A 25,766-nucleotide genomic window follows, 5' to 3' on the forward strand; every position below is an offset into this window, starting at 1 on the left:
TATCAAACAATTAAATTAGAAATGTTTTCCGCCATTGATTCTGAATTTGTATTTACCCTGAGAGCTGATATGTCCATCCAGGTCATTCTGATCACACTTCTGGTCATGCGTCAGGTTACACGCAGACATGACATCCGATTCCTCACATATTGTACATGGTTGGCACTCGTCAAAATATGAAGAGGTGGAAGAATAGGTTTGTCCCAGTTTACATCGTACGCAAGTTGTATTCTTTGTCGGAGCACCTGTTATAAAACAAATGTAACGTGAAAATGTACTCTAGATTTTAGCCCATCATCATTAGATGGTGGGCCATTCAAAACGCCTTTCGTCCGTGGTCCGTACTTTCGTCCGTCCCTCCGCCCATCCGTCCACCCGTTAACAATTCTATTTACCGCTATTTCTCAAAAAGAACTGAAGGGATGTTTCTCAAATTTCATATGCAGGTTTCCCTAGGACCTAGTTGTGCCTATTGCATTTTGGGACCGATCGATCAACAAGATGGCCAACCAGTCGCCATTTTGGATTTTGAATTAAAGTTTGTTAAAGGGGTCTAAACGGATTTGTCTAAAATTTCATACGTAGGTTCCACTAGGACCCTAGTTGTGCATATTGCATTTTAGGAACAATTGGCCAACAATATAGCCGACAGACCGACATATTGGGTTTTGATAGCTGAAGTTTGAAAAGCGGAGAAAAGATCCCTCTTTTAATTGTCGTATACAGATCATTCTTTAGTGGGCGCCAAGATCCCTCTAGGATCTCTTGTTTAACTAGTGACACATATGCATATCCGGTATATAATATCTCACTTGGAGTCATCATTTATTGTGCATATCGTGAACATATTTCGAATTGAATAGCTCGAGACAATTTTGTCCAAATCTACACTTGTAATAAAATATTAGTACTTGTATATCTGGATGTCTTCGGAATCCTTGAACAAATTTTCGAAAATCTTACCACACTAACGACATATACATACGTAAATCGTTGGATATCGGGCGGATGTGTGATAAATATCACTGTTCTATTTACCTGTTGTTTGGAAGCCGTACCCAGGTGGACATTTTTCATTCTCCTGACAGACAGCATGCGTAAGAGGCTTATGGGGGTACAAATTATGCGTTCCATCGGGACATCCACAAATCAGGTTCGAAGTATATGAACAGTTTTGGACAGGTACTAATTGTGGGTTTTCGCAGTGAGGTGTACATTTAGCACAATATTCAGCAGTGTTGTAATCCGAGTTATATGTCCCGTCATCACAAACCTTACAGGCCGAATTGGTGTTATCCTCGGTACAGTGACGGAACAGGTAAGTTCCGGGAGGACATCGGATGCATATTACACCAGAGGGCGCTTCGTACAATGTCTGAAAGAAGCGAATACGTACAAACCTGTCAGATATATACATGACAAATTTTATTAAATAGTACCCCCTTGAACTATACGTTCCTTTGTGTTTTATCAAATATTGTTGCTGGGTTTTTTAATGAAAATTTGCATTTATTTTCTGCATAGAGACAAAAAAAAAACAATCAAAAACCTTAAAGTTCTTAGTGGTGTTCTGTCTGGATTTACTCACCTCACAATTATCTACTGTATATCACTTCTTGAAGGCAAGTACAAAAGCCAAGATAAATTATAAAGTAATGCAATCGACATACAAGTTAAATAGCATATACATTTACCAGTTGAAAAGGCACTTGTAATTACTATTGCATAAACCCAATGGGGATAAACGGTATGAGACTGAAATATTACCACAAGAAAAAAAAGTTTACAATATATGGGTTGATTTAGTCGTTCGAAACATAGCAAAATCAACTTTATACTTATCCACATCATTGTATTTACGTTATCGTTCTGTGTGCTGAATTATTTATTCCACGCAGTAAAATCCATTGATGTGTTTTGGGGTAGCACAGTAGAAATAATAAAAAAAATATAGAAAACTGTCTTTTTTTTAGAATTCTGAGATTTTATTCTTTAGTGATATATCAATTATATTTTTGAATATCCATAAAAAGGACTGCTGTCCTCGTTTAAAGAGGAAAACACTTTCTCAGACGACAAAACAAAACTATATATAAATACAACGGGTATTGGTTTAAATATGTACAACAGCAGCGTGTTGTGCTAATTGATCTGTTTTAATTTAAATGTACAATATATGTTATATAAAGCATTCAAATTATAAGCAAGAGGGATGATTAAAACGTACACGATGACATGTTCAAGCATTAGTTTTTTTCTACTTATCTCATTATCAATTGACCAATCGCCATGTGCAATATAGACACGCCGCGTGCTCACAAACGCAAGTGCACCTATTCACACAATACAAAAGTTAAAGTCACGTGCGGTTTAATTATCAGCTAGTTGGCGATCCGTCAATCTCTAGTAGTTAATATGATTCAGAACCAAAAATTTCTTGGGTGCGGAACCTCACGACCTCTAATATGACTTAATGATTAATATGCTTTAGTACATATGTGTTCTAATCACATAATCACCTTTGGATCCTCTGGATTGGCGCTCACTGAATACAGGAACAAGGTTGTAAACAGGACAGTTTCAAATCGCATTACTGAGTAAAAACAAAAACACATTATTATTATTCCAAATTTTACATGTAACATGTCTTGGATATGTAGACTATGTTATTAGTTTAACTAGAAATCAAAATGAAATAAATCAAGGGAAGATTGTGTATGATGTATAAATTTGGAAATAAAATACTGACTTGCGGGGTTATCTGGGAACCAATTGAAGGACTTGTTTTGTCTCGAATGATTTGATCTTGTATTGTCAGGTTTAAGATACACAACATTTAGACAGAAATAACAATAATGATATGCGCTAAAGCTGTATACACATATTCCGAATTTAATTGGTTGAGGTCCGATCATATCATCAGATCATATAGTTTGTCTGTGGTGGGTTCGGTGTTAGTGCGAATGGTATGCTACATTTAACCTTAATAAAACAATTTTTTAGTGTTTTTAAAGGTCACAGTTACGTATACGTGTACAAAAGCATAGCAGAATTTCCCTAATGCCCACATTAAGCACTAATGTTTACTCGGGGTGTGATAAATGAAGCCTTCCTATTGTCACATGTAATCTGACATATCCTTCCCTTTGTATATCACTCCGTAGGGCTCAATGCTCTCTTTGTGATAGCGAATAGTGCATGGCGAAATGTGGATTTTTGAAATAGGTCTATGTGACTAATAAAACATGCATTTGCAAAATATTCTATACTGTTATAATCTTTCACATTCATGAAAGGTATACAGGCTTACATATCTTATACCAATCTATAAATCGCCCAAATTATCTAATGCTAGATAAATAATAATGAAAGTGAAAGTGCAACTTGTGCAGTTTCAATATGACCCTCTATTGCAGATACCTTAAACATTGTAAGAGTTTTAAGCCGGAAGTTTAATCAGAAACACAGTTGTTATGTCTGCCGATGAATACGCAAGATTTGTATATTTGCAAACTGATTCGTACTCTACGTCTAATTAGCAGTCATGTCGATTTAAGGATCGCCAAAATCAACCAAGATACGATATCGACGGTACACATTAGCTACGTAATTGGCCACTACCGCCAAACAACAATGCATGAATATATATGAATACTGAAGTCTTTTTACATCCAGTCAATATAATTGTATTATATTTGAATTATAAACTGCAATGACATTTATAAATGTATCTACAGTTACAACAATGACTTGTCAATTGACTAGAATGTTCGACGTGTGTAATTTATTATTCTTAACCACTTGTATAAACAATGCCAGCCTAACAAAGACACATCACAATACACATGCTAACTCAAGATTTGAGTAAGACATTTGAATGATAAATACAATGAAAGAGATAAATGTTTAAATATCTTATTAAGATTCCTCCATTTTAAAACGACTTACCTTTGTCTCGCAATCCCAGAATGCACTTCCGGTATATATGACATGGCGAGATTGCTTAACATGTGGTATCATATGTCGTTTGTGTATATATACACCGAATTAGGTATAAAAGCCGTTTATATATATATATATATATAGACGGCCGGGTGTATACTGTACATATATATAAACACAACAAAAGATAGGTTTCATGTCGATTTTATCACACGACTGTGAATATTTGGGACATATTTACGTTACACACGTAAGAGAGTCAATGAACATAGATGATAGCTATGACACATCATTGCCAAACAGAAAGTCTTGTTTTACGTTTAGTGGTGGAATGAGTTATTGTGGAATGTTCTTTTGACATTTTGGGCTACGTTTAAAATTTTTAAATTTTCTTATATGATGCTAAAACACTATTTGAAAACGATGTCTTATGTTCTAAAAATGTTTAAGTGACAGCTGCATGCACCTTCTTGTATTATCTTTCAGTTAGCAATGCTTATCCCAACATTTACTTATGATAAAGTGAATTCTTCATTGATGCATACAATTTGCAGTCGAAGTTAAATACAATTGGCTTTCCAGTGAAAATTTAAAGAAGGATAATAATATATCATCCTATGGCAAATTGTCTTTGAAATGACCCTTCGTATAGTACATATATGTAAGTTATAGTTACTGTAGTTGATGTTTGGTTTAGGAAGCGATCTTCTATCATGGGTTGTTCATGGATGCTAGAGCTTACACATCTCTATATATTTCTACTTAAGTTGCACTGTTTGAAGCTACATAGTATACGTACTTATTGTTTCATATGCCTATACATTGACTAGATTAATACAGAAAAGTGCACATAATGCGTATGAATTAGATATACATTGACTAGATTAATACAGAAAAGTGCACATAATGCGTATGAATTAGATAGATAGTTAAATAAATCAACATGAATGACGTAGCAGGGCGATCGCATCTCCATCTCCGTTCAGCTGATGTGATTTTCAGTGATTACTATATTCAACAACTATTTTAATTTCCGATTGTTCTCGCTGGGTTTCACTATTTCAGATGGGCGATGTATCCTCTCTGATGATCCTTTATACTACGGATTGATTTGATTCTGACTGACTCGCAGCTCATATCATAATTTCAAGAACAACTAATGTCATCACGTGAAATATTCCAAAGAATAGTTGAATCCTGAAGTGAATACAACCATTTTTTCTGAGCTAAAGGGAGTTGATTACATTATGTATTCTACATTTTAACTAACTTGCAATGCAAGCGGGTTAACTAGCTTTACGGTATATGAAGAAATCTTAGGTATATTTTAAGTTGGTCATTTATATATTCCTGAATTCAGTTTTAAAAAATCCTTGCAAATGGCTCAATGTGAACAATCTTATTTTACTGTCAAAAAAATTAAAAAATCCATCAAATAGATATTTTCTTTTATTGTTGATGTTTATGACTTTAAAACAGTTCCATCAATCTTTGATTATGTTGTGTGTTTTCTCTAATATCTTCTTGTGTCAAATAGGCCTGTCAATGTAATAGATATTTTCGTGTAACATGCTTACTGCACGATCGCATGGGTGAGATTTTTTGTGATGGCGAATGTTAGTGATTTATAAACTGTAGATTTTATTATTATTTCTATCACGTACTTAACAGTGAACATAAGATTGGATTGTGTATTACAAATGTAGTTTAATTGTATTGATAATAAGCGAGTGTAAACAGCATACAAAGTAATTATTTTGTTACATAGAAAACCATTTACATCTAAATAGATAACAATATTTAACAAACACGTAGCATCACTGCCAACAAGGATGTAGATTGAACTTACTGGTATTGACGTGATTGTTCTATATACATTATAAATCTATCAGACTGAAACAGTCAATCGTTACTTCTGTGTATAAAATAGACCCTTGTAATATACGTACATTCAAACTATAAATTAAGTCTTAATTAGAAATGAAGTTAAAGGTGATAAAAACGGAAGGGACATGGAGAATGAGATAATACGCTAGAAACATTTGTATGTCCTATTAAAACATATATCAGTTTGATATTTGCTTATATTTTGTCTCTAAATAGTAAAATTAATGAAATCAATCTTCACATCTTTTTGACGACAGATTTTTTTCTATGACTTACCTCCCTTGAGTTCCGATGAGTTGTGACGCCATCTGAGACAATCAACTAGCGGAAGCCGGTGTGCCGATCGCGGAACTGTCAACATGCATGTGGATTTTAGCCACAGGTCTTAGGTCTTACACACGGAGAAAAATATGTTATATTCCGACTTATTGGGTAGCATGTTTATCCCCTACATAATGACACATTATTGACGTCATAACCTATAAAATGACGTCACTATATGTAAATGATGATGTCATTAATGTCGAGTACATATCATGTAGAGTATCATGTGGGGTTAAACATAAGGTCATTTTTCACGAATGAATAAGTATTACTTTCCTATTCAGTACACCCTGGAGTAATACGACTGTGCATGTATGTAATTTATAGTTTACACATAAAATTAACTGGGGAGTTTTGATATACATACTGGTAATTTTATGTGCAAAATAAGATTGTAGTGAAAATGGACAATTATTGCGGCCCACCTCCTTAGACCTACGTTTTGATGAAAAAAATCATCTGTTACAAACATATGCGCATGATAAAAGAAAAAACAAAGGGTCCTCCTGCACAGTTTTCATACTTCCTATTAGAGATTCTACTACATGTATGTAAAAAATGTGTATAAGTCTTAGCAAGACAATTAATTCATTATTACATTTCTTTGTACATGTACTTTGAGTTACACAACAATGTGCCGATGGTGTGAAGCCGGTATGTTCAGATCGAGCAGGGTTGCATAATGATATGACGACATTCACAATTTTATCAGTATATAAATGCAGGTAATTTAAAATCGAAAAATTACAATGTTAAGAACGCTTTAAAATCATCATAATACATCGTAAAACTCGTCACAGTCATTGTAAATAGTATGCTCGCCAATTTCGCTCGCAATTTGCGTACTCATTAATTTCCTGTTATATTCTTCATAGTACACTTGCGTATAAGTAGAATACGATTTTTATCGATTTTTTTTTTATCTAGACCCCTAAATCGTCTCATAATGGTCAATAGGCTATCTAGCGTGTCCATATTGATACAAACTAATTCTCAAATCCCCGTGGACTGTTCGTATACTTTTGAAATTTTCCAAAACTGCGCACGGTTAGATAATACAATGAAGCGGTCTTGTAAATGATTTGTCTTTTATAAGAAATAGGTTGTTTCATGACCCTGTGTTAGTTGAACTATTAAACGTGCATATCTTGGTCACGAGTACATGTCATGCATATTTGGCCATTGTATCTAGTATCTATGTTTTGTCCCGTCTTTTTTATCGGTTGTGCGTGCATTATTACTACTGTACATGTTATTCTATTTTCGTACACGGAAAGCCCCGAAATTTTGTCGAATAAATCCGTAAAACTTATTACAGAACTTTAAAAAATAGATAAGCCTAATCCTTTCTGTGCGGTGTTCTGAAGGATTTCCAAATAGGAAATAGAGGTATGTGGACATACATACATGAGGCGGGAAGGGGGCACGTTTGTCGCGGTATGATAGGGTTTTAGAAAGGGTATGAAGGATGTCGTGGTCTACTTTTATAATTATGCATTATATATATGTACATGTAGCATATGTAGTGTCATTTTTGTTTTGGTCCATTTTCTTGTAAACTTTTATTTCTTCTTGTTGATATTAACTTTAAAGTGTATGTTTAGAGTTTTAATTTACAGACAAAAGTCAACCGCAACCTCCTCGAACCTGAGTTGACACACGGACACGATGTCAAATGACTTTTGACCTAAAGAACATAACAATTTTATAGCCCAGAATATAAATATTAGAATGAGTAAACGATCGTTTTTATTATATTAGGGTATGTTATAGATTGTATAAAATACATACGGATACATTTACACTTATCAATATAGCAATTACACGTAGCGCGACTGTTTTATATATTTATAATCGCCAATACCGCAACACTGTCCCATTGAATTTCCCGCTCTTGACACAGCTGTTGGTCTCAGATGACGTCACGAATCTGCGGCCACCTGGTGATATAAGGGGCGATAAGCGATGCGATCGTTCTAGACAAGGGTGTTTATGGACTTCGTTTCAAGCACATTTTATTGAAATTACGTCAAATACAACCTGTATTTTTTGTTGGAAATCATAAAGTGCATCACAATAAACAAATATCAATACAAAAATAGCATATTTAAGATCTGTTTTTATCACCTTTAAGGAGGAATGCCTTTGGTCAACTTTAGTTTTTAATATCGGCAAACGACCTACTTGTTTTTGGGGAATCCCAAAATAGTCTGTTTGTTTCAAGAATATCTATAACAAATTTAATTTGTATATATGTCATGAAATGAATCATTAATAATGCGGTTATTAAATTTCGCGATTTTGATTTCAAAACAAAATCACAAAAATGAAATTAGCGAAATGTCTATCAATAAATATGTTGCAGATGGTAATTCGCAGATATTAACTTTCGCAAACTCACTTGAAATTCGCCAAAGTAAATCACATGCGACAAAAACTTTGTTTACAGTAATGATGTTTTGAAACTGTTGGAAATAAAACAGATTAATCACATTTTCAAATAATAAGCCAAAATCGCATTTAACTAAATGTTTATTAGAATTCATAAGATTATACATATATTTGTATAGAAATATAAATATATCAAGTCATAAACCCAAACAACTTGTATCACATTCGTACAAAGAGCATGTCTTTGTATTTTGGACAATTATATACGATACATACATACATTTTATCACATAACTGGACCGTCCAGCCATGTCATACGGTCAGGTCATCAACATGATAAGACACATGTATAATAACACTATTGAGAGGTCACATATAGTTTTGTGTCATAATCTATATATAATGTCACATAATTGTCTCAGTAGACGGAAACGTCACATCCGAACCGGATTTCTACTGTTTTATATAGAGACGAGATTAAATGTTCCACTTATATTTCTATTAATATAATTTATGTGATAAATAGAATTTTACACTCGTGACTATGTAATATGAAATTCATCAATCTCGTAAAAGTAATTCCAATACAGAGCATCTCTTTTTCGGGCTATATACACTGTATCCCACACCGCTGATACTGATAAGATTTTGATCCAATTATGAAAATCTCAAATGACACAAGCAAACTGTATTAACCAGCATTTCAAATACTGAAATTAAGACAATACGGTCTACAAAACATGCTGTGTATCGCATTCAATTTCAATTTCCATTTTCAGTTAATTTATTGAATAAAGGAAAGTTAATATACCAATAGGATTGTACAGAAGACATATCATATCTTAGTTCCTTCCTTATACAGATGGTCCACACAAACACAATCAACATGAAATGTATATACATGGTGGGGCTTATGAAGGAAAGGAGAGGTAACTCCTTGTTTATGTGTTTAACAAATATTTTTTTCTTGGTGCCATGTCTATTTAGTGGTATAAGCTCTATTTGCCATACCAGATACAAGATCATGTGCACAACACATTATCCATAACCCAATATACATATATATATATATAGTAGGTGGTGTTACACCAATTCATACAAATAAACATTTACATCGTTGTTTTAGCATTCAAGAAACATTTGAGTTATTCCCTTTTTTGTTTTGAAAGTTATCTTTTTTAGACAAAATGGCTGTTTTTTTGCACAAAACTTTATGTTTATGCATTGTAAACTGCTCTTTGGTCAGCATTACGTATTTACTTGCATAGATATGTCAGAAATCCTACCATTTTTTAGATTTTATTCTTTCAAATATCAGTTTTCCAATTTAAAAAAATCATAACTTTCAAAACAGTATGGTATGCTGAGGTACTGCTTGTTCAGAGGATACCATTATGCAAATATTTATACAATTTAAAAACATATTTTTTACATTTTTTGGTGGTAAACTTTAACTTAAATAGTTACATAATATGAAAATAAAAGCAGTGTATATATATACAGATATAGAGAGGTGGCGATTCGTAGAGTACAACATTACGACATATGATAATAATAATATTAATAATATTATTAAAGTACATTTTCAATATACATGTATACATTTTTAAAAGAATATAACTTGATATACGATTCCAAACATTAACATTCAAATTGTGAGATAGTTTTTCCATTTGAAAAACTTGAAATAAGTATACATAGAGCAAAGGCTGAGTCAAAAGAATGAATATACCATTAATGTGAAATAAAAAAATCATTTATTCTTAATATAAATGATATATCATTTTAAATAACTGCTGTATTTTTTTAAATTTATTTTCGCAGCGATTAAATTTGGCGTCTCAACACCTGACTGATGTTTTGACGAATGTTTTTTTTTCGTGATCTAGACTTTTATGATTCTAATTCACTTATATTTTGTTTGCTTTATTTTTTCGTGAGGTGTATTTTCTAAATTTCATCACACGTTATATTGGTTGGTTTTCAGTATGGAAATAAAATAGATTTATCTGATTCCCATTGCTTAGTATCCTGTTGACAAAGAAAAAATTCTGGGACCACTAAAAAATCAACAAAAAGTATTTTGCGCATAAGTATTTTAAAGAATGCTTGGCATCAATATAGAATAATCCCTTCTTTGTCCATTATTTGTTTTGTATAAATACAGTAAAAAAAGAATTAATTAACTAACAAATTATTTTCTCAAAGTAAATTGTAAAATTGCTGAGTGAATTTGCGACCCGAAAAATTTTGGTCCAATTCGTAGTGAAAATTGAATTGAATATTTTTTTCATTATGCATAATGAGAAGATATTCAGTACATTTTTGGTCATATACATCTCAAAGCTGATATACTAATATACGATATAATTTCTTATTATGCTCTCATATTGATTCACGAGGAAAGTTATTGCTCCGAAAAGTCACATATGCATGCAACACACATATATATATATATAATTTATCTGAAATAAGGAACATACAAAATTAATAGGTCGTCATTTAAAGAATAAAGTGCTTTAATCACTGTGGACTCAGGTAAAAACATATTTAATAATGTCTTATCTGTTTAAACGCTCAACAATACAAAGAAAATCCGTAATTTAATCTGTAATTTGCGATATGTGGTCATCATCTTTGTTAAGTCGCCATTCGAAGTGATGGCTGTTTACACTGTACTTTCAATGAGACCTACGTTAAAGAAAGCAGGGAATTCATTTTGGAGTTCTGTGCGAAGAAAACAATATTCGTCTTGTGAAAGAACTCGTGTTAATACTGTTGATGTAGCACCGTTATCCCAGATATGTTTCAAACACTGATAGATCTGCTCTCTAACGTTTTGAGGATAGTTGGCTCTGGCTTCTTTTATCTTCACATCGGCTTTAGTGTTGTTGTCTGGAACAGCTGGAGACATAAAACATACTCTTTTCAAAATTTCTATTTCATTTTAGGACTCTTTTCTTTTCTCGGAAATAACATTAAACATCTATTTCAGATAATCCCAAAAAGACAACCTTTACATGTAAAAGAAAAAATATATAATACAAGCAAGCAAAAATTGTTAAAGCGTAACAACCAAATGGATAATTAACAATATACCTAGATACAAGTCTCGTATAAAGAATTCCCATGATCCGATGTGTAACAGACCGTTGACAATTCTGTTCAATATCCTCAGTTTATTCTGATTTGTTTGTCCGGTTAGTGTGAGTGATCTTGGACTCGTATGCGATAATGGCGGTGTTGACAAGGCACAATTTTGGTATTGCTGGCTGGCAGATCTGTTCTGCGAACTGTAAATAAATGAGATAATGGCATAATATATCACAATTCATATACTTCGTTAACCAGTTCAAACATGTAATTGGGGATATAGGACGTACTGGTTTCACTCGACCTTAGCTTTGCCTCGGGAAATAGCCAAGTCTCAGGAAACACACTTTATTTGTATGTTCATTGATAAGTTGTCGACAAGGCAGAAATATTATAAATGTCTGTCAGAGCCAAACGATATAATTTGATTTTAATCATGTAAATGTCATTAACACTAAATATAGTACAAATTGAGCTATGGAAACAATAGTCAAGACTGTAAATATAAGGATTAACGTATCTTTCTGGTTTCATCGAATGATAAAGTTGAGGTGGGTATCGATAATTGTGTCATGGAAAGCTTCGCGGTCTATTCCAAATATCGATACCCTACTCAACTTTATCCTGCAAATGCCCCACATACTGACGGAAAACTACTGTCGGATAAACTTGTGCTTTATCCGTCAATAAGAAATGCTTTATCCGTCAATAAGATCACTTGAATTTGTTCCACATCTGACGGAACATTTTCTAACTTGACCCCGAACTTTAACCTTACGATGAATGAAACGTCATTCAGTCCAGCTAACAAGTGACATCACATTCACCGGATGACGTCCTTTTTACGATATAGAAAATCTCGTATGGCGGTGTCGTCTTTGTCGTGGTTCATGGTAAAGGTATGTACTGTAAAGTAAGTCTCTGATGGGTAATTATTGTTATTACACACTGAATAGAAATACTAGTACTGTTTCCGAATGCGCTTATATATTTCTCACGGTAAGAAAAAGGAGTACACTCTCCTTCGGTTTAGTGAATGAATCTTTTCCTGCACATCAAAGAAGCGTCTCGCTTCGAGCGAAACAAAGTAAATAATTGGCAATTTGCTTCGTTTTGAATATCATAATGGTTGCAGGATAAACAGAATACATGGTTTGTATCTTACAATACAAGATTTATTTTGGTGCTCGACACGGAATGCCGAGATGAATCGACAGAGCCTCGTCATCTCGGCTTTCCTAAGTCTCACACCAAAATAAACCATTTATTGTAAGATAATAACCATGTATTCTCTATTTATCCTTCTATAAAACTACCAGAAAGATACTTTAATCCTTAAATAATCCTAGTAATACAGTAATATACTGTGGTGATATAATAGACAGTGTGCGTGTAATACCAATATTTCAATACTTCAGTGAGGACATACTTATTGGGTTGACCATTGACTTGTAAAAGATGTTTGGTTCTTGAGTCTAATATATAGTAACGCAAACTTTCCTAATTATAAATGATTACTGTATTATTTAATCTGTTTCAAAGTCATATCTTCGTATTTCTTCGATTCGTATTCTGAATACGGTAAGATACCTAGCTAGGACAGGTGTCGACAAGGCAGAAATAATTTGATTTTAAATATTTGCATAACTGTTACCATTTGTGTTATATCTAACGTAAGCTGCTGAACACTTCCAAGCCGGTCACCATATACTGAAAACAGACGAACAAGTCACCGACTTGAAGATGCTACGTTGGTTTATTGTATGCTAAAGGACCTCATCTCAGTGAAGAATAGTCAGCGAAGTGATTTTTTTAGGTACAGTGTAGTAAAACATTACTTAAGTTGTCAGAGATATTTGTGTTTATCTGGTGTACTTACCTGTCAACGACTGATGACCGTGATTCCTCTAGAGCAACATGGTCTTCTTTAAAGCAAAGTTTCTTTGATTTTCGGAGAAAATATATAACCACGCATGCACCAATAAATACGAAAACTGTTGTAGGTGTAATACTTCCGAGAAGAGCGATTTCCAGCACTCCAACACCAATACCTACAAATAAAATATGATACAAGCTCATCAAAGATGTTATATATCAATACTTAATGTAATATAACTATATCAATTTTAAGATATCAGATTATAGTGATTCCCTAAAATCAAATATGAATACTATCGAATAACATGTGTGACGTCACTGCAGAATTTCACTAATCCTGCTGTATGCGGTCTAGCTTTGTCATGCTAGAAACGAAATGTCTGATTTCAAGAAAAGAAAGTTTAACTACCTCTGTTTCTAAAATATATATCAGTTGGACATAAATCTATGATATTTCTAACTGTAGAATCAAAATAAAAACTTACTCGAAAGGGGATTTATATTTCCACTGTGGACAGTATTACACTTCCGGTCATGCGTCAGGCTACACTCAACCAGGACATCCGTTTGCTCACATTGTGTACATGGTTGACACTTGTCAACATAAGAAGAGGTGAAAGAATAGGTTTGTCCCAGTATACATCGTACGCAGGAGATATTCTTTGTCGAGGCACCTGGGGTAAAGATATGTGTTTACTTCGAGTTTACATCTAAGATACAATTATATAAACGTTTAATTTTTCTTTTATATTTGCATTAAACTCATGACATACATCAACATAGAAAAAAACCCAATAAAACATACACTTTATATATTTACCTGTTGTTTGTGAGCCATACCCAGGTGGACATTTACCATTCTCCTGACAGACGGCATGAGATAGAGGCTTTTGGGGGTACAAATTATACGTTCCATCGGGACATCCACAAGTCAGGTTCGAATTATGTGTACAGTGTTGGACAGGTACTAATTGTGGGTTTTCGCAGTGAGGTGTACATTGAGCACAGTTTTCAGCAGTGTTGTAATCCGAGGTATATGTCCCGTTATCGCAAAGCTTACACCTAGCATTGGTGTTATTCTCGGTGCAGTGACCTAGCATGTAAGTTCCGGGAGGACATTTTATACATTTTACACCAGAGGGCGCCGGGTAGGTAATATCTAATGATGACTGAAACATAGCAAAAATAGTTGCTTATGTGACCTGTTTAACAAATGGGCGCTATTCTATTTATCTGCCACGCATATTGCATTTATATCTCCAATAACTGCAATCTAACAATCCTTTAATTGTTATATTTACATTGTCTTTTCTATTTTACAGTTAAACATATTTTTGATGCGAGTGAACATTTGAAAATCACGCTTCAACTATTCAACCTGATCAGCCAAGGTCAATGTGATAAAAATTATCCCTATACATAATTCCAACAAACAGCAAAATATATACTCACTATTTTTGATAATTTTCCTGTTTCCCGATAGTAATCCAGACATTTAAAAGTTTGTTTTCATAACCAAATTGGTTCCTTTCACTACAGTGTCAATTTTCCCGCGCTTCCCTTTCATGTATATAGGTATTACTACATCAAATATAGGCTGTACTGATTGACTCATAATGCAGATCATGATTATCATTAGAGCAATGTGAGTGTCTGTGGCAAAATGTAAATATTTGATTTTAATGTATCTTTATACTGTATTTATCCTGACTATGTGTGAGACGAGCTGTTCAGCTCAACATGGAATCAAGTATAGATAAAGTCAATAATTATTGTTAAGTTGTTCATTAATATTGATTACATTTAACTAAACCTAATGCACTTTTCATATTTTTTTATTTGTTCTCAGTTCTCCATTCGTGGAACACACCTTCCATAATTTTTCTTTTGAATTCCACTTGCTACGTGGAATCCACCTTCCATCGTTTTTGTTTTGTATTCCCTTTTAAGAATTTTGGATGACATGTAGATATGTCGGCCCACATAATTTAAGACTTTGATTTCTTTCATACCTACACGTGTAATACTGGCTGGTCTAGGGTAATACACTCATGCCGCCTGAGGCTGTATTCATGGCTACCCATGCAATAAAGCCTCGTGACGTCACGGCCTCAACAAAATTTCTATTTCCTCGGTAAAATTTTATCATTTTTTTCCCCACAAACTTGACTGGTTTTACTATAAAAGATGCAAGCAACGGATTTTTTTGTTGAAAATATCACGTATGAAAAATTTACTTTCAGTCGTGGATTTCTGCGAATTTATTTCAAAATGGCGGGATAATAAAAAGTCGAGGTATGAAAGAAAAATACTCTTTCATAAGTGGATATGAAGGATAGGGATATTCTACCCTCGGGATCACAAAATGTTGCAAAACCCTCGGCAAGCCTCGGGGTTTACTACATTTCGTGACCCTCGGGTAGAATATCCCTATCCTTCATATCCACATATGAAAAAGTCTTATAATATATATCGCCTATTTAATGTTCCACAGATACATATTATACATTTAGTATACATTATATCGAATTTTATAACAAGCTTTGCTTCATTCTTATTTAAACACATAAATAATGTTGATATTGAATATGTTTGAAGCATTGTATCGCCTACCTTGGAATTCGAGGAGGTTGAACACGGAAATGTGGTTACAATATATACCAATACAATGGCTGCAACATGCATTACGAAACTGAAATAGACACATGCAATTTTATTTTTAAATTACCGACACCATTCATGCAAGCTATTTATTTGTACAGTTTATATAGCATACTGGGAATGCTAAATTCAATGCACAAATAACATTCAGTTACAATGTATTATTTCCACATTCTGTGCTTCGATTGTTATTGATTTTGTTTTTCCAAAAATTATTTTATCATCCAAAATTTAAACAAAAATTACCAAAGTTCGCCATCCTTACCATGGAAATACATTGTGCTTTTAAGGAGATGGCAACTGATATGTTCGTATTTCTATGTTATCTTTACAAATTAAAACATCAACACATATTTAACTCCTGTAGAACTGTAATTTCTGCTTCCAAATGTAGACGTTCATTTTATCACTGGTTGTCTCTCTTGAACTCATATCCATTAAAATAACGTAACTAAGGAAAGTGAAAGTGAAAGTAATTAATGGTGTACACATCTCGTGAAAGAAAACAACAAAAGATAGGAGAATAGGATATATGTATTTTTGAAGGGGAAAAGATGAATTGTAAACATAAATATTTTACAGGTACAATCGGCTGGCGGCTGTACGTACTGTAAGTTTCGTTTCACAAGATAACGTTTACCTGTGTAACCGTGTGCTCGACCGTCACGGCTCAGCGCGCCCGCTCGATGTAAGCGACGAAATGTGTTAATATTAGCGCAGAAACATTGAATATAAACGCAGAAACATTGAATATAAACGTAGAAATAAATAAATACTGGCATTACGTGCAACAAAGTACATCAAATATTACCAGAATATGATATCGGTCGTTTAATGTATATCAAATCAATTCAGCAAACCTGAAAAGCAGATCATTATGTATAACACTTAATTACATATGTAGCATTTTACAATTAAAGGCAACAGTAAAATATCTTTCAAAACGTCTGTAAATAACAAATATTTATTTATATTATGGAAAACGATCTTATTTTAATATCGTCAACCATTCAAATTTGTGAGAAGAATATACATACATGTAATTGCACATAATCAAACACATTTGTTTGTCATAGTTAATCCCCGTGTATATACACATATTTTACACATAACCTAGACAGTTATTCATTTGTTACCGCTCATATCGGAACTCTTCCGAAAAAAAGTGCAAAATGCATAGCTCAAATGACGAGACGCGGTAAAGAAAACAACAAAAGATAGGAGAATAGGATAAATAGGATATATGTATTTTTAAAGGGGAAACGAGAATTGTAAACATAATTATCTTACAGGTACAATCGGCTGGCGTTTACCTGTGTAAGCCGTGTGCTCGGCCGTCACGGCTCGGCGCGCCCGCTCGATGTAAGCGACGAAATTGTTAATATTAACGCAGAAACATTAAATATAAACGCAGAAACATTGAATATAAACTCAGAAACATTTAATATAAACGCAGAAACTCTTAATTCTATCGCCGAATCTGTTAATTTCACCGTCGCATTGGAAAAGTTTGGCGATTCCCAACCTCCGACAATGTGGCAATAAATAGCCGTGCGCGTGCACGTAACAAAGTTGGGTAATTATGACTGATACCCTCTGGTGGTTTGTTATTCGGCCGTCACGACCCACGGCGGACAGAAAAATACTTAATTTTAAGGCAGAAATACTGAATTTTATTAATCGAATTGGAATTCTGAGGAAAAGTCTTAATATAAAAGGTTAATACTGAATAAAAAAGCACATATGCTAATCCTGCCGAAACTTCTTAAAAATTAAGTATTCTGCCGTTATTCTAAGAAGTTTCGGCAAGATTAATACATTTTGGGTTACCAGTGAATTAAGCATGCACTGGATAAATGATAACATTGACTTTCATGCTAATTTACATATTTATTAGAGATGCATTTCGCTGAGGTTTCAGTCCCGTTGAAGAATCTGAAAAATGAAAATGAAACTGAAAATAGGGATAAACAAGGACGATATCGATATCGCGCACAGACTTGGACCGTACCAACAGGGAAAACCGCGTAACGTGATTTGCAAATTCACACACCGCACGAACAAAATAGACATCGTGAAACAGAGAAAAGTACTGAAAGGATCAGGTTGTTACATTATGGAGGACTTGACCAGGAAAAATCAGCAAAGACTAAAAGAAGCTTTCGAACTTGATTGTGTAGAACGTACCTGGAGCATTGATGGAAAACTTTTTTTATTACTTAAAAATGGTAAAAAACGGAGATTATTCCCTAGTGCCATTCTGTCGGAAGCTTTCCTGAAAGATGACCGCAACTTTCCACGTAAGTGATGATCATATCTGAGAGATCAGTGACTTTATATGTGCATATGTAATATAATTATTATTTTTAATTGTGAGGATAAGACTGTGTGCACATTGGATTGATTAGATAAAGATCTCTATAAAACCTATTTTTCTACAGTAAGAACAATTTTGGTTTTCGTTTTTTCTCTTTGTTGTATTTGGGTTTTTTCTGTGCTTTATAAAAAATAACATTATTAGAGTGCACTGTACTCCTTTGGAGGCATGTGGAAGTGATGCTATACTCTCGTGCGTAAATAGTTACAGTACTTATAGATTGTATTATTATTATTATTATTTAATTTTCTTTCATAATCTACATGTAGTAACGTTTACTATAATTAAATGCCTAATACAGACTATTACAGAGACATACATTGTTACAAGCTCATTTCTTGGAATACTCTGGTACCACGACTGACTGATATACCTGATATATACATATATATATGATAGTCGACCATGCTTTATCATTATGAAATACCTGTGCAGCGATATTCTAAGTGTAATTATAGGTGTGGTTGTAAGTAAAGTTAATGATAAATGACACCATATATGAAGTCTTTCTTGACAATAATGTACATGTATGTCTCTGTATTTTGAGTCAAGATAGTCGGATACACTGTCCGTAGTTGGGTTTTTTTCACCTCTACTATTCGCCTAAATTTATTTCCGGTTATGATATGTTAACTTCCGGTGAGCTAGTTCGTTAAACCAGACGTTTGTTTTGGTATATAAACGAGACTTAACGAGTAGTGGTGGACGTTACACGTGTGTACGGAGGTGACATGAAAGATGTGCGCGTATGGCTGATAGTGAGTCGGTGTCTTCGCCTGCCTTTGGGCAAAATTTTTAATGTCTTATGTTCATATCCTGTTTCTCCTTCTATGTGTCCTTATTCTTTCTCCGAGTCTGATATCGGTCTTTTCTTTCCTTCCAGCCAGACTTTTCAGAGTAATGATCATTAATATGATTCGTGGATGGTGCTTCATTCCATGTCTAGGTTATATTTTTTACCTTACCCCACCTTTGTTAGATTTTGTTGATGTCTTTAGAGATCAACATCCAGATACTGTAAGATATACATGGAGGAAATGTAGACCCATAAAACAAGCCAGATTAGATTCCTTTTAGTTTCAACAAATTTACTTCTAAGTGATTGTAATTCAGGCATAGAGTCGGGTTATAGATCTGATCATTCCTTCCCAACTATTACATTGAAATTTAATGAATTTAAAAAAGGTAGAGGTCTATGGAAATTTATTAACTCTTTGTTACGCGACCAAAATTTTCTTGATACCATAAATAAAACTATTAAAGAAATAAAAACTCAATACTGTCTTCCTATATACAATCTAGATATGACCGATACTATTCCTGATTCAGAGTTACAATTAGTAATAGATGATCAATTATTTTTGGAAACTCTATTATTGGAAATCAGAGGAAAAACAATCTCTTACTCATCATTTATTAAAAAGCAAAGTAGGTTAAAGGAAAAAGATCTCATAAATGAAATTTCAGCATTTAGAAAATCAGACTGATATAGATGTAGAAAAGTCAGAAAAAAAAAAGATTTAGAGGACATTCGAATACATAAGATTAAAGGGAGTATAATAAGGGCAAAGGCTTTATGGATTGATGAAGGTGAAAAGCCAACACATTATTTTTGCAATTTAGAAAATAGGAACTTCACGTCAAAAACAATTCCAAAATTACAACGGGATAATGGAGAAATAATCACAAAACAAGGGGATATTTTAAATGAGGTCAAATCTTTTTACGAACAGCTATATGGGATAGAAAGTGATATCAGGGACATTAACTTAAATGAGTTTCTAGAAAACTATGAAGTCCCTAAATTAAACCCAGAAGAGGCAAATAGTTTAGAAGGTTTGTTAACTTTAAAAGAAGCTGCTAAAACACTTAAAAACATGAAAAATAATAAGAGCCCTGGGTCAGATGGATTTACTTCAGAATTTTTTAAATGTTTTTGGAAGCAACTAGGAAATTTTATTGTACGCTCTATTAATTTTGGTTTTTTAAATGGTCAATTATCAGTTACCCAACGTCAGGGCATAATTACTTGCATACCTAAGGCTAATAAATCAAAATATTTCATAAAAAATTGGAGACCAATCTCTCTTTTGAATATTGTTTATAAAATAATTGCCTCTGGTTCAATAGCTTGTAGACTTAAATCAATTTTAGATAAATTAATAAACTCGGATCAGACAGGTTTTCAATCAGGACGCTACCTAGGGGAAAATACTCGCCTTGTATACGATATTATGCATTATACTGAGGAAAATAATATACCAGGAATGTAGTTATTAATTGATTTTGAAAAAGCGTTTGACTCGGTTTCTTGGAAGTTTATTGATGAAGTGTTTAACTATTTTAACTTTGGTAATGATTTTAGGAAATGGGTCAAGATATTGCATGCTAACACCAATTCTGCTATAAATCAGGGGGGAAATTTGTCACCATTTTTTTATATATAAGACGTGGTTGTCGTCAAGGTGACCCAATTGCCCCATATATATTTATTCTTTGTGTAGAGATATTGGCTATACGTCTTAGAAATAATAGTAATATAAATGGTAAAAATGTTAATAACTACCCCCTTCTGAATTCATAATATGCTGATGACACTTCATTAATATTAGATGGAACAGAGAAATCACTGAAGGGTGCGGTTGATGAACTGAATATTTTTGCAAAGGTTTCTGGTTTAAAAGTTGTTAATAAGGGTAAAACTCAAGTAGTTTGGATAGGTAGCAAGAAATATAGTAGTGATGTCTTTCTACCAGATCTGAATTTTAAGTGGGGAGTGAATAAGTTTACACTACTCGGAATTGATTTTCATGTAGATTTGCATAAAATTCCTAAAATGAATTTCGATAAAAAGTTAATTAAACTTAAAGCTATAATTAAAAGTTGGAGTAAAAGAAAGCTTACTCCAATAGGGAAAATCAGTATAATCAAATTATTATTGATATCACAGTTGAATCATCTATTTATTTCTTTACCAAATCCTGAGGAGAAATTTATTAAAGAGCTAAACTCCATTCTTTTTTTTCTTTTTTATGGAATGGCAAAACTGATAAAGTGAAGAGAAATATAATTATTCAGAACTATATAGATGGTGGCCTTTAAAATGTTCCATTTGATATCATTTATTGAATCTTTAAAAATTGGATGGGTAAGAAGGATTTTCAGTTCAGAAGGGAAATGGCTATGTATTTTAAAAACTTGGTTAAATCCTCATATTTTGGCAAACTGTGGTTGTGAATACATAAAACAAATTCAAGCTCACAATAGTAATGTTTTTTGGAACGACGTTTTTAATGCATGGTACAAACTCAGGTTAAAGGAAGAACCGTACAAGAATAACAATTCTTCTGTGCTGAAAGCACCTTTGTGGTATAATAAGAATATAGTTGTTGGTAAAAAAACTGTGTTTTTTCGAAACTGGTTTAATAATGGTATTACGATAATAAATGATTTAATTAAGGATAAAAAAACTTGATCCTTTTACTCTTTCGGAGAATTTTGTGAGTTACATGGCAATGTTACAAACTATCTTCAGTTTCATGGAATATTGAGAAGTATTAAAAATTACCTTAAAAAATCATCATATTCCAAACAGTGTTTTGCCATACCCAATTATACCTACAGATCTTGAAATTATTTTGAAAAAGAAGAAAGGTTCTCAGGACTTTTATAAAGTGCTTATTACATCTATACAGAAAAACACCAGTATATCTGCTCGGAGTAAGTGTGGAACTATATTTGACTTCAATAATGATACATGGAAAAAGATATATTCTCTTCCATTCAAGGTAACTCTCAATACTAAACCATCATATTTTATCAACTAACTCTTTTATTTACAAGATTGGTCTCACAAATAACCCACATTGTACTTTTTGCATTATAGAAAGGGAGACAATTATCCATATTTTATGGGAATGTAATGAGGTTCAAAATTTTCTGACAAGCTTTGAAGATTTATTAGAAGTTCTTTTTATTCCCTTTGCCGTAAATAAACAAGCAATGATATTTGGGCTATTTGAACCTACAGGGCTGTATAACAGAATTGACAATGAAATTATTCTTCTTATTAAACACTACATATATAGAACCAGATGCTTACATGGTTCATTAAATGTTATGGTTTTGGTTAATTTGATTCAAGATTACTATAAAGTACAGAGACACATTGTTTACAGTAAAGGGGAGTATTTTCATGCAAAATGTGTTAACGAATGGAAAAAGTGGATAAAACTTGTTGAACTTGACTAAATTAACTCGGTCATGCTATACACACATTTAAAATTACATACATCATTAAAATCAGTTAAGCTCTTCTACTTGCATAATTATATAAGTAATTAGCCATAATATCTGAAAGTCTGACCTCTCTCCCCTCTTCCTTCTTTCTCTCTCTCTCTCTCTCTATCTCTCTCTCTCTCTCTATCTCTCTCTCCCTCTCCTGTCTCTCTCTCATTGTGTGTGTCTTTTTATATGTGTGTGTTTTGTACATGTGTCTGTGTGTGTGTGTGTGTGTGTCTCAAGTATGTCCACTTGCCAGTGTTTTTGTAAGTAAATCTCGATGTGTCAGAGACTTAGTTTTTTATCTTTTTTTGGATCACATTTAAAAATGTAATGATTAGGGCATGCTAATAATGAAAGTTGAATTAGTCAAGTTGAAATGTAATGTTATGGTAGTATGCTTGTAGGGTGATAGATGATAAGGATGAATAATGTAATTGTGTTGATGATAAGAGTGATTTTATGATGAAGGATGTCCTATTGATATCATATTGAATGATGATGTAAGTGTATATGATGATTATAAATGTTATAAGGATGATGACTCATGATGATAATATTATATTCATGTCATGTTGAATGAGGATGTGAGGGGGTCGATTGTGTATGATTATCTTGGACGAGTTAATAATATATTGGTATGCTTAATTAATGACCATGTGAGTATGAATGATGATCTTTGATAAGGCTGTGGGATGTGAATGTGATTATAATACATGAAGATGACAATACAATTGAAATTATGCTGAATATGATGTGAGGAGGTGTGTATGGTGTGAGCGAGATAACCATGTATCTGTATATGTAAAATCTTCGAAAATAAAATAAATATAAAAAAAAAGAATCGTTTCGACATAGATCAAAGAAGTTATGAGATTTTAAAAATAAACCCTATTAATATCTGTAGCAAGTTGCAAATTTTGTCAAGAAATTACATTTCTATTCTCAGTAGATATTTTCCCGGGATTTTAAGAAATGATCCATTTGGCGACCATTTTGAAAACGTACCATTTTTCGCTTTGCTGTTTTACTATTATTGCTTTTATTACTTTTATATAAATCATCACTGCGCCAGTATTTTCAGCGCTAACTCTTGCTGTAAATCTTTACTGGGTTCGTAGTAATTAAAGCATTATGCATTTATGTGTGAAATGATACAGTTTTGTCACTTTATTTTTTATACAGTTAATGGTAATTTGAGCATATATCATTTTCTACTCTAAATATTGAAAAATAACAAATATTTAAATGGGGCGAAAAAGTAAGCACACATTCATGTACCCCGTCCATTTTATTTTTCTGCTTGATTTAGAAAGAGCAACATTTTCCGTATTGATATGCGATATACATGTACCATTACTTTTTTTATAAAGGGTTAAATTTGGTAGCTCACAATTAAGGGTTAAGGGAGCATATATGTATGTTGTTATTCTGAGAAAAATAAGAGTCTTATTAATCATATACGTGAAACTGGTAATCTTTAAAGAAGACCACTAGAAAATAAATTCCGCAAACATCCATGCTTATCAAGATCCTCATTAGGAAATAATGGCTTTAATCTTTCGTGCATATGGTCAAAACCGCAAAATTCTTTGCTACACGCCGATAAACACCAAAAAAGTAATGAGTAATGTACGGTTATAAGTAGACTGGCCACCAGTCTCTAGAATATTAAAAAATTCACTAAAATTTGGCTTGATTAATTTTGTCTCTACTACATGCCTGATTCTAGATGGGGACTAGTCTGAAAGAACTCCCGACGCCGTGTATTGTGATGGTTGAATGATTTAAATGAAATGTAACTTGACTTGCCATTTATACGGACACCTGTATATGTGTAATACTGAGTACACAGATAGAGTCTTCCGTGTATCAGCAGTCAAAATCTGGGTGTTCCCTAAGTTTTAAACTAGGGGGAGATAATCTAGCAAAGAACTCTGCTGAGAAAGTCTTATCAACAACTTAGGGTCTGGTGGCCAGTCTAGGTTATAAGGCATGCTGAGTATACGTAGCCACCAAGCTAATATTGAAATTCATCAAGTTTTCGTAAAATGGTGTGGAGACTAAGCATGAACCTTCGCTTCGAGAACCTGCACTTACACGAATTTGCGTATTCTTATGTGCACATATTGTGCGTTTTGCAATAAGTCATTAAATTTTGTAGCATGCAAACAATTTAGTACAGATTAATAAACATTTGTAAGCCCACAAGGAAAGGTTTGTATCATGTAATATGAAGATTCCATGCTATAATAAGGGGTGTAATAGCCGAACAACCAGACTTATGTAATAATGCACGGAGTATAGTACCGTTTAATAACTTGTTTCGACTAAAAAAGACATATTTATCGAGCTAAAATTTCAATTAGTCTTACCTTCACAGACGACAATATTCACCTGTTTTACAGGGAATTTCCAAATGTCTATTTTAAGACTGGGTTTTCCGTAACCAATCATGAAAGTATGATTATTTTTTATCATTACATAATGTCCAAACGCTTAAATAAATGCAAGGATTTGGTTTCTAAAAACAAATAAACATACCTATAACTTTAAATCCTGACATGACATAGTTCGTACTGGTACATGCTATTTATAAACTATACACCATTACTGACAATAAAGATTCTCACGCCTCGCCCCATTGTTAAAACACGACTGAAATTATTAAGGACAACAAGTATGGAGTTTTTCTTCTTCGTCTTCCCATCCTGGAATTATGACAAACTTGCATGGTGAAGTTTGTTTACCCTGAGCTATTAAGATGTGTGTTTGTTTTTGTTAGCTATTTACTTATGGATTTTTGAGAGGGGCGTTATATATATTTAAAATGATGTACCAAGTGTACACAGTTTTGTTGTTTTGATGGTGTACGGTATGTAGATACAGTACAAAGTTTTGTTGTTTTGATGGTGTACGGTACGTAGATACA

General features: G+C 33.2%; 2 protein-coding genes across 3 annotated transcripts; both read right to left on the bottom strand.

Moving 5' to 3' along the window:
- LOC138315932 (tumor necrosis factor receptor superfamily member 11B-like) lies at positions 1 to 25,306 on the bottom strand. Its single transcript, XM_069257348.1, has 4 exons — positions 25,210 to 25,306; positions 2,520 to 2,593; positions 1,039 to 1,375; positions 1 to 245 (listed from the first exon to the last, which is right to left on the bottom strand). Exons 1-4 carry the CDS (start codon positions 25,289 to 25,291, stop codon positions 16 to 18), a joined length of 723 nt encoding a protein of 240 aa, XP_069113449.1. The 5' UTR covers positions 25,292 to 25,306; the 3' UTR covers positions 1 to 15.
- Positions 8,452 to 25,423, bottom strand: LOC138315931 (tumor necrosis factor receptor superfamily member 5-like). Of its 2 annotated transcripts, XM_069257347.1 has the most exons (7): positions 25,379 to 25,423; positions 16,129 to 16,207; positions 14,336 to 14,684; positions 14,001 to 14,189; positions 13,517 to 13,688; positions 11,644 to 11,837; positions 8,452 to 11,448 (listed from the first exon to the last, which is right to left on the bottom strand). In XM_069257347.1, exons 2-7 carry the CDS (start codon positions 16,198 to 16,200, stop codon positions 11,213 to 11,215), a joined length of 1,212 nt encoding a protein of 403 aa, XP_069113448.1. In that variant the 5' UTR covers positions 16,201 to 16,207; positions 25,379 to 25,423; the 3' UTR covers positions 8,452 to 11,212. The 2 variants fall into 2 exon arrangements, with proteins under 2 accessions (XP_069113448.1, XP_069113447.1); XM_069257346.1 differs by lacking the exon at positions 25,379 to 25,423 and having other exon boundaries at positions 16,129 to 17,062.
- Positions 25,424 to 25,766: the final 343 nt, after the last annotated feature.

Source organism: Argopecten irradians, chromosome 2 (genome assembly GCF_041381155.1).
Source record: "Argopecten irradians isolate NY chromosome 2, Ai_NY, whole genome shotgun sequence".
Taxonomy (NCBI): Eukaryota; Metazoa; Mollusca; class Bivalvia; order Pectinida; family Pectinidae; genus Argopecten; species Argopecten irradians.

Excerpts from the sequence above, each read along its gene's own strand:
- LOC138315931 (XM_069257347.1), bottom strand. The coding sequence starts at position 16,200 with ATGCATGTTGCAGCCATTGTATTGGTATATATTGTAACCACATTTCCG. Across the intron at positions 13,689-14,000 it reads AAATATAAATCCCCTTTCGA|GTATTGGTGTTGGAGTGCTG; the intron begins GTAAGTTTTTAT and ends TTTTATTTGTAG. Across the intron at positions 11,838-13,516 it reads CGGTCATCAGTCGTTGACAG|TTCGCAGAACAGATCTGCCA; the intron begins GTAAGTACACCA and ends ATTTATTTACAG.
- LOC138315932 (XM_069257348.1), bottom strand. The coding sequence starts at position 25,291 with ATGATTGGTTACGGAAAACCCAGTCTTAAAATAGACATTTGGAAATTC. Across the intron at positions 2,594-25,209 it reads GAATATTGTCGTCTGTGAAG|TAATGCGATTTGAAACTGTC; the intron begins GTAAGACTAATT and ends GTTTTTACTCAG. Across the intron at positions 1,376-2,519 it reads CCAATCCAGAGGATCCAAAG|ACATTGTACGAAGCGCCCTC; the intron begins GTGATTATGTGA and ends CGCTTCTTTCAG.